Source organism: Phodopus roborovskii, unplaced genomic scaffold, assembly GCF_943737965.1.
Source record: "Phodopus roborovskii unplaced genomic scaffold, PHOROB, whole genome shotgun sequence".
NCBI classification, from domain to species: domain Eukaryota; kingdom Metazoa; phylum Chordata; class Mammalia; order Rodentia; family Cricetidae; genus Phodopus; species Phodopus roborovskii.
In genome coordinates this window covers 435,286-445,656 of record NW_026125900.1, presented here as the reverse complement: position 1 = coordinate 445,656, position 10,371 = coordinate 435,286, and the positions used below count along the sequence as shown (strand labels likewise).

At 39.5% G+C, this 10,371-nt stretch overlaps 1 protein-coding gene across 1 annotated transcript; it reads left to right on the top strand.

The window, feature by feature from the left end:
• The first annotated feature begins 7,669 nt into the window (after nucleotides 1–7,669).
• On the top strand, nucleotides 7,670–9,226 carry LOC127217929 (DDB1- and CUL4-associated factor 12-like protein 2). The gene has a single exon (XM_051178920.1). It carries the CDS (start codon nucleotides 7,796–7,798, stop codon nucleotides 9,203–9,205), a length of 1,410 nt encoding a protein of 469 aa, XP_051034877.1. The 5' UTR covers nucleotides 7,670–7,795; the 3' UTR covers nucleotides 9,206–9,226.
• Nucleotides 9,227–10,371: the final 1,145 nt, after the last annotated feature.

Genomic DNA, 10,371 nt, shown 5'->3' with positions numbered 1-10,371 from the left:
ATGGAAAAGTAAAAGGAGGCCCTCTTAAAAATGATTCAGCATGCTACTACAGTTTTACAATCAAGACTAAACAGGTTGGAGATCTAAGGATAGCAATGAAGTATTGAGAACTAAATGGATTTAAAAATGTTACAAGGTTGAATGTTAGAATTAAACAAAGGGGAGAGATAAGCGTCAAGGGTAATTGTTAGAGAGTTGTTGGAACAGCTGAATGTATGGCGGTGTAGTTCATGAAGACAGAATAATATAAGTCCAGAAATATGAACATTGCAATCAGGATTTTGGAATTTTATGCTGACTTTTAAGTACTGTTTTGATATTAAAATTGTTGAACAAAGTTTTATGATGGAAATATAAAATTAGAATTGGAATATATGATACTTTTTAATTCAGTTATAATAAGGTATTAAGGAAAAAGAAAATAATAATTAAAATCTGTTATCAGTTAAAATACTGCAGAGTGCAGAGTACAATGTTTTCTCAATCTACTACATTGACTTAATTTGATCCATGTCTTTACGTAACTGCTTGATATCACTTCACGAATTGCATAAATTTGCAGTGACTTTTATCCATTTTTTCTATTATACTCAGATGTGAAACACTCTATGTGTAAGGAAGTATCAAATATTTTTGGAACATATATTTATAACAGCAACTTTAAGTGTAAAGCCCAAGTCTGCATGTTTCATAGAACTCCTCTGAATTTCTCCTTTAAGATCCACTAGCACACTGTAATGTTATTTCTAAAACACTTTCTTTCCTTATGAATATTCATCTATAGTTTCACAACATAGTTGAGATTTATGCAAGTACAAGAGTAGCCAGTTCTACAAATATTTTGTTCCAGATTCTACTAGCTTTTAGTAATCACGAATATGTTTGTTTTGCATTATGGTGGGCCTCAAAAATTCCATTACCCTGTGTACCGCACTACCTTTGTAATGGTAAATAGTGGAAAGGAAAAATGTCAGGAATGTTTTAAGAGAATCTTATTAAGTGCCTACATGTAAATTTCTGTTTCTATCTTCCTGATAATCCCTCCAGTCTATTTCTCTCTCTGACAGAAAACACATATACATGTGCACACACACACAACACACACACAGACACACTCATACACAGAGAGAGAGTAAGAAAGGAAGGGAGAGAGAGAGAGGGGAGCTTTTGTTATATGAGATAATAAATACAAAAAACATAATAAGTTGATTCTAATGTCAGTGAGTCATAGAACCCAAATGAATACCTTGTTATCAAACTCCATAGCCCACTCTCTTTAGCCAATACCTTGTTGTGCTTCCTATAAAACATTACCATCACTGAGCCTCCTCTCTCCAAAAACAAAAGCCATGCTGACACATTTCTTTTGCTTAGGGAGATGGAGAAAATGGTACCAAGTAGAGGACATATAAACAAAATTTCCTCTAATCTTTCCTTTCTTCTTTAATGCAACTGAATATAGTTTTGGTAGAGAAATCATGGTAGGAAACTTAGCATGAGAAACAATCTTTAATTCTTTTTGCACCAATAAGTTTAGAAAAAAGCCTCCTAAAAGACTATAATCAAGAATTTACAGTTGTGTCTCTTAGGAGACACCATAAAGTCACAATTTGAAACAATATTAATTATAATAGATACTAAGTAAAAATTCATTCAGTTACTCACCCAAGAGTAATTTACCTATATCACTACTAAATTTTAGTTTACACAGTCTGGTTATGTTTCATTTTAGTATGTTCAATTCATAATGGTTGATAAGGATAATTCAAGAGTGAGTCTTATAAAAGTACCCAAGATTTCACAAATACCTACAAACAGAATTTTAGTTTACGGCTATAGTCAACATACTAGAATCAAGTATACAATTCAGTTTCTAAGCACATATGTGTATCTGGTAAGAAGTATAATAGACTTATAAATAAGTATATATGGATCATTATTCTGTGGTAATGTAAGATAGAGGAAGTTAACATCCATAGATTATTTTTTATTTTAAATGATTTTTATTTGAATTTGAAACAAGCTTGTTTTACATGTCAGTCCCAGTTCCCATACCTTTCTGTCCTCCCCTGTTTCCCCTCACCAACCCCCATCCTTGTGGGGGTTCCATGTGGAGTCTTCAAAGTCTGCCATATCATTTGTAGCAAGGCCCAGGCCCTCCCCTGTGTGTCTAGGCTGAGAGAGTATCCCTTTATGTGAAATGGGTTCCTGAATCCCATTCATGTACTAGGGATAAATACTGATCCATTTCCAGAGGCCCCATAGACTGCCTAATCCTCCCAACTAACACCCACATTCAGGGGGTCTGGATGATCCTATGCTGGTTTCCCAGCTATCAGGCTAGAGTCCATGAGCTCCTTTTGTTCAGGTCAGCAGTTCTGTGGGTTTCTCTAGCTTGGTCTTGACCCCTTTGCTCATCACTCCTTCCTGTCTGCAGTTGGATTCCAGGAGCTTAGTTCAGTGTTTACTTGTGGGTATCTGCTTCTGCTTCCATCAGCTACTAGGCGAAAGCTCAGATAAAGAGTGAGCCCGGTATTCTGCTCTCTCCATTCTTCATGTCTTCCATGTTGAATCTCCTCCTCTCTGTTCCAGAAACCTCCTTGTCTCTTAGTCCTGCCTATCATGCTTTCCTATTATCCAACAGAGCTGATTCATTAACCAATAAGAGAGACATATTTACAGAACAACATCTCTGATCATCTCCTTTCTGTCTAAAATGGAAAGAAGGGTTTTAACTTTAACATAGCAAAATATATAACAAAACAATTATCAAATAAGAACCATAGTTAACAATATTTAGTTCATTAACATTTAACAAGATTTAAAGAAAATATTTTATCATCTATCCTTTCTTTGTGAGTCTAAAGGCCTATATGTAACTTATCTTTAATCCTAACTAAGGAAAACTATAACCATAACTATCTGTCTTCAACTCCATCAAACACTACAGAAGGATAATATATAAACTCTAAAAATGACAGAGACAACTCATTGCCTGCTTAGTCACCTGAAGTTCTTCTGCAATGTTCCATTTTCAGTCCATAGGCCATAGTGTGTCTGGCAGACTCCTCAACAAAGCAAGAAACTTTAAACTGCCCATCTGTACTGGCAGTTTGTCAGTCACTTTTTTTTTCTGTGCCCTGCAGAATGTCTGGCAGATTCTTCCATGAAGCAATAACCTTGTAGCAATGTCCATCTTGTTTCAGCAGTCATTTTTCTGTGGGTCCTGCATGTCCAGTTTATACAGAATAAAGTCAAACAGTTCAGACAAGATCAGTATCTTTTCCAAATGGCTACTTTTGCCATACTGGAAATAAACTCCACATCAAGTTTCTTCTATGTCCAACTTCATTTCTGATACAAGTGTTGTTGCCATGAGCAGTTATGTCTCACTATCAAGAAAAACCCTAAACCATTTTAAATGCCATATTCTGTAGGTCTTTGAAAGGTTTGAAGAATACCTATTCATCTCAAATACATCTCTGTATATCTAGAAATCCTAACTAATTTAACTACATGTTTTGACTGTTACAACTATCTAAAATCTGTACTAAATTATACATTGCATTTCTAAATGAGCTATATAAACACAATAACTAAACAAGAGGAGAAATACACATATCACAAATTCGACCTTAAATTTGTATCAATAAATGAAAATCCATTTCAAAACAAAGTATACATTTTATACCATAATTCATATGCAACATTATTATGTAGGTGCTGTTTCTTGTAAGGACCACAGGCTCCCCAGTAAATGACACAGAGACTAAGCGCAATTGTAATTTCTCAGGTGGTATCTTAGGCTTGTTACTAACTAGCTCTTGCAACTTAAATTAACCCATAATTCTTATTTATGATCTACCACATGGCAGTACCTTTTTTCAGATCAATATGTTTGTCTCCTGTTTGCTGTGTGTCTCACTGGTGACTCGGCCTTCCTTCTTTGTAACATAAATTAATAAATACCAAGAGACAGGTATCAGGGTGCATGCTGATAGAGAAGCAAAGCAGATAAGCCAGTAGCCCTTACCTCTACTCAGGCTGAAGGAATCCTGCCGTCAACGTGGTTGGATACTAAATGCCCCAGACTGAATATCTGCTTCTATCTTATATACCTCAAATGCAGGGATTTAAGATGTGTGATCCTAAGTACTGAGATCACCTTTGTGGGAGCTGTTTTTTTTTTCTTTTATACTGGATTAATGTCCTGTAGCTCATTGTGGCCTTGAACTAACAGAGATCCATCTGCCTGTCTCCTGAATCCTGAGATTAAAGGTGTGGGGACCCACTGCCTAGCTCTATGACTTGTTAGTATGGTTGCTGGGGTTAAAGGTTTGTGTAACCACTGCCTGACCTCTATGGTTTGTGGCTAGCTTTGCATTCAGTATCCTCAGGCAAGCTTTACTAAATCTTAAATTACATATCACCCCAATTCTTCCCTGCATTCTCTTTGTCTGGCTCTCCCACCTAACCACTTCCTGCCTAGTTATTGGCCTGTTAGCTCTTTATTAAACCCGTGAGAGTAATATATATTCACAGTGTACAAAGAATTATTCCATAGTATTATTAAATCTCAAATAAAATACTTCATTTTTGTCAAATCAAATGACTTAATTTCAAAATGTCCCCCATTTTTGGATAAATTCTTTCTATCAAGAAGCCATAAAACTTTATTAGCCATAATCTGTATACTTTGATATTGTGATATTGTGAATTTATTAAAAATGTTTCTCTATTGTGTCTTGAAATATTTAGAGTGTGAATGGGGCAGCAGGGTATAAATGAATTAAATAATTACAAAACAGCATGAAAATATCTTACAGCTGTTCATATGAGATCCCTTCAAATGGAGGAGAGAGATCTAATATGGAAATTTGGGGGGGAGTGTAATTTGAAGCAAAGAACAGAAGTTTTGTAAGGACCACAGATATTATTCTCATAGATACAATATACTTCAAAGACAAGAGAAGTTCCTAACAGCGATCCAGAAGGCTATGTAGACCTCTGAAAGATTTACCAGCCTACAGTTATGTCTACAGCTTCAACAACAGCTTGCAGCACTACATATTCCTAAACAATGTTTTCTAGAAATGTAAGCAAATAAATCCAAAGAAATACTCTCAATTGAAAGGTGAAACCAACTATCATCTCTCAATATCTTATGCTTCTGTTGTGAACTTACTTAATACATTTAATTTCATGTAAAAACTTAAAAGTATAGACATCAATGAATGTTTATTTGAGTATGTAAAATATGGAATCAGAACAGTAAATATAAATGATCATGTTTTTATTAACAAAAGAAAAGACATAGTAATAGAATTTTTATATTTGTATTTTCTTTAGCAAAAGCATGTGGAAATATTATTTCATAATTATTAATGAGAATATCACTAAAGAAATTACACATTTAAGATTATATATTGCCTTCAAATATAGTATGGATACTTCTGTATATATTTTATTTTAGTATTTATTCATCTCTTGATTTCAGGAATTGTATCCAACTTTCAGACGTAAACATAACAATATGCACAACATAGAATTTATGGTTTTGAAGAAAAGAAACAAAAAAAGTATTCATTCAATAATATAGGTTACAAATAATTTGAAAATATAATGTAGTCAGGTGAAGATTTATATCTTATGTAGCACTGACTATGAGTCCATGAGTGACTACCCCATTTAAGGTTTAATTTACTTATTGTAAAACATGGTGATATAAACAGCTTAAATTTAAAAGTTATTTTAATGAATGAAATGAATGAATGAAAACACTTGGCTTTTCAAAGGTTTATTACAAATTTTCTCCTCAAAGTTCAAATAAATAGTAGTAGAAATAAACATATATTTAATTTTTACATATCCAATAGGCATACATATAGATAAATAGACTGATTCACTTCTCAAATTTCATTCTATTTTATTCTGTTCAACAGTAAAATTCATTTTGCAAAGTATTAATTTATATTTTATTTATGTGTATTTATCTATATCTAATTTATATTTAAAAACAGAAAGAAAAAACCTTTAGTAGATATAGAAGTTTCTGGTCACTAATTCTTTAGTAACCTTACCTCTCTTTACTCCCATTTTATCGTCTTTTCTCTTCCTTGATAATTCATTCTACACAGAGAAAATGAATGTGGTGGTTGCACTGGGAGTGGTAAACTGGCCCAAGGGATTTTGTACCTGGAATTTTTAGACTTGAGATAACTTTACATAAAGTATAAGGCTGTGTACAAGGGAGAGCAACAACAAAACTGCTCCATTGTTTCATATGACTGGTCAGATACATTAAATTCCTTATACGCCCCTACCACATGCATCCATCTAAAAATAATCAAAGTTTGTGAAAGAGGATCGGCTTCACGTGCTTTGGTAAGAGACACCAGTCTTCCCCTCAAACACATGCTTTGAAACTTGTCATGCTTAGGGTGTGACTACAAATTGGATACTCTGAAGCTACATAAGAGACACAGATCTCCTTTCTCTTGAGACTGCCAAGCCCATACTCTGAATATCTTCACTCACCTATTGTTTCCATGTTATTCCACTGAAAGGTTCTTCTTTCCCATCTGGCCATATCTGGTGTGTTCCTCAAGAGCTTTCTGAGGTTGTTATGACCTCTAGTACAAGTTGAAGCTCAATAGGAGTCTTGGCCCTGACTATGTGGATTGGACTTCCCCTAACTGGAGAACAAGGGACTGCCTTTCTCTCCAGGATTTCTTCCTTGTCTTTGCACTAGACTCCATCATCTCAGGCTTCTGAGGTTCCTGAGAAGTTAGCAGGAAAGCATCATTTTCTTCACCTCTAATCTCCATGTCGCCACGTGTATGTCATCATAGCCCTGTTAAACTCCTGAGGTTCCTTTTGCCTATTTCTATACCATAACCTGGCTTGAACTAAGTAGGGTCAAGGCATGGGAATTCTTAAGATCTTCCTGAGCAATTTTAGTTGAGTAGCTCAGGGACTTCAAATTTAGACGATAAAAAGGAACAGGAGCAAACTAAGGTCAGAATAGTTGAAAACTCAACTGACAGAGGGGCTTACAAGGAGAGTACAGAAAGAAACTGGAGGCCTCTTTGAAACACCTCCATCCCTGGTCCAGTTCAAAGAACAACCACTGTCAAAAGTGTCCCCTGATTACATCAAGTGAGCAATTATTTCTTCCCACATTTCATGGTCAGTGCTCCCTTTGATCCCCTGCTTGACTATATTTTAGGTTTTGGTTTGAAAGCTAGTTGGAAGCGATTGCCAGGTTGGAGAAAAAAACTTGTGTTAGCTGTTGGCATCCTGGAGTTCAACCCTCTAGGAATCTTCCCAGAGTTTCCACACAGTCCCCTCTGCTTCTCCCAACCCCCCATCCAGACTGGCTTTGGCTACCCAGCACCCCACGGCCAACCGCCCCTCCCACTGCCTCCGCCTCTCACCCTCAGGGCTCTCTTACTCTTTCGCCCCACACTGACTTTAACCATCTCCCAGACGGCAGCACTTCCCGCCCTCGCCCAGGTCCGGGTCGGTCACAGCCACCACCCTCAAAGCCTCTCTCTGCCCGCGCACAGCTCATTTCAAGCCACTCTGCCACCTTCGCCTCTTTTCCATCAACAACCCCGACCCAGGACTCTCGGAGTCCCAGGGATCGCCCAATCTCCTAGCTCCTGGGACTCAGTGCCACTCCAGCCGATTCGGAGACACATCCATCCCCACCGCCACCACGGCCAACACGGGTGCCACGCGCCGCCGCCACCGCCGCCCCGCCGCCGCCTCTGCAGCCCGCTCGCCGCCCACCATGGCCCCTCAGCAAACAGGTAGCAGGAAGCGGAAAGCCGCCGAGGTTGAGGGGGGCGCCGGGAGTTCTTCGTCGTCCGCCCGGGCGGCTGCGGCGGCAGGGACCGGCCAAGCCGAGGGGCCATTGCTGCTGGCCAAGAGGCCGCGGCGGCCCGTGGCTCGCCGCTCTTTGGTGCACTACCTGAAGGGCCGCACTCTGGGCGCAGACGGCCACCCGGGGCTGGCCGGCTTCGAGGGCGATCTGCGCAGCTACGGGGTCCTCAGGCTGCCCGAGCTGCTGAGGGAGCGCCAGCTGTCCCTCGGGCCCCTCAACAAAGTGTTCGCGTCGCAGTGGCTCAACGCCAGGCAGGTGGTGTGTGGCACCAAGTGCAACACGCTCTTCGTGGTGGATGTCCAGACTGGCCGGATTACCCGCATTCCCCTTATGCGGGACAGAGGGCCTAGGCAAAATCGTGCCCAACCCACCTGTGGCATCCATGCCATCCAGCTGAATCCCTCCAAGACCCTCCTGGCCACAGGGGGTGAAAACCCCAACAGTCTAGCTATATACCAGCTTCCCACCCTAGACCCCATGTGCTTAGGGGACCGCAATGGCCACAGGGACTGGATCTTTGCCATTGCATGGATGAGTGATACTGTGGCTGTGAGTGGCTCCCGCGACGGTACCGTGGCTCTCTGGCGAGTGGATCCTGACACGTTCAGTGGCAACATTCCCTGGCAGAAAAATTCAGGGATTCCACGGTATTCGCACATTCGTCCCAAGGACATGGAGGCCATTCCCAGGGCCACCACTAACCCGGGTAACCGCAAAGTGAGAGCCCTTGCATTCAGTGGCAAAAACCAGGAGCTGGGAGCCGTGTCTCTGGATGGCTACTTCCACCTGTGGAAAGCCCGGAGCTCCCTGTCCAGGCTGCTGTCTCTGAGGCTGCCCTACTGCCGGGAGAACGTGTGTCTCACCTACTGTGATGAGTTGTCCCTCTATGCTGTGGGATCCCAGTCTCACGTTTCATTCCTGGATCCAAGACAACGCCAGCAGAACATCAGGCCCTTGTGTTCCCGAGAGGGAGGCACCGGTGTGCGGTCTCTGAGCTTCTACCAGCACATCATTACCGTTGGGACTGGACATGGTTCTCTGCTCTTCTATGACATCCGTGCTCAGAAGTTTCTTGAGGAGAGGGCCTCAGCCAGTCCGGACTCTTTTCTTGTGCGCACAGGAAGAAAGCTCAAACTCACCTGTGGCAGAGGGTGGCTCAACCAAGATGAACTCTGGGTGAACTACTTTGGTGGCACTGAGGAATTCCCCAATGCACTCTACACTCACTGCTACAACTGGCCTGAGATGAAGCTCTTTGTGGGTGGGGGACCACTCCCTTCAGGCCTCCATGGTAACTATGCAGGCCTTTGGAGCTAAAGCCCCTATGCACTGATGAAAGTACACACATATAGCTTTCAGTTCAGGTTAACAATCTTCACATATGGTCTTGTGTGTGATGTGCACATGTACACCTCTAATTGTATGTGATTTATCTTCTAGGTGAATTTGAGCCATCTTTTTAGTCACAGCCACAGAGAGAGGGAAAACAGAAGGAAGGAGAGGAAGGAGGGGAAGGAGAGAGGGAGGGAGGGAGGGTGGAAGGGTGAGAGGGTAGGAGGAAGACAGAGCTGCGGGAGAGGGGAGAGAATTATTTTGGCAATGAAAACTTGCTGTCACACTTTGGCACTTTTCTCAGAGCACAAAATTTTTGCTGTATCATACAAAAAAGCTGAATATGTCTTAATCTTATCCTTCCTGGGTGATTTATGTATTTTTCTTTCTTTAGGCTAATGCAGTCATTGTTTTTACTGCAATTCAGCAGTTTAGTTTTAGCAGCATTTCAATAATATTTTCAAGTTGTTTAAACATTTCGTGTATATGGCATTTGTAGAAAACATGTTTATAAAATGTCTGTTGGGCTGATCTAAGAAAATAGCCATCATTTGAAACCATAATCAAATTAGAAAATGTACTTCATGATCTAGATTATTACCATTTGGGATGTCTTTCAACGGAATGTAGGAAAAGTCAGTATTGGTTAATTATACATTATGACTATAGAAAATGCTTTAACATGCATTATCTTACGAAATTATAGCATATTCTTCAAACTATTAATTTTTTACTTCAGAAAAACTTGAGTACTACCATGTTTCATATTAAAACCTTCTTTTTTAAAAGTACTGTATTATGATCTGCTTTCCTTAGCACCATCTATGTTAAATATTTTCATAGCTAATGAAATCTAAGCTATATTTTCAGGATAATTAGGAAAGTATTCTAAAGATTAACATTTCCTTAACTTTAAAGAAACATTCCACGTAGCCATTTGCAATGAAAGGACAGCAATTTTATGTGAATCACTTTTGAGTATGTGATATATTGTACAAAAAGTGAAATATAATGTGTTCAGCATCATAGTAATTAAAATATCTTTAAAATGATTAAATATGTATTTTCTTATAAATTGTACTTATAGGAATGTATTTATCAAATCAACATTTTCTAGAAGAGGAGCTTTGGCTTTAGCTATGCACACATCA

Excerpts from the sequence above, each read along its gene's own strand:
- LOC127217929 (XM_051178920.1), top strand. The coding sequence starts at position 7,796 with ATGGCCCCTCAGCAAACAGGTAGCAGGAAGCGGAAAGCCGCCGAGGTT.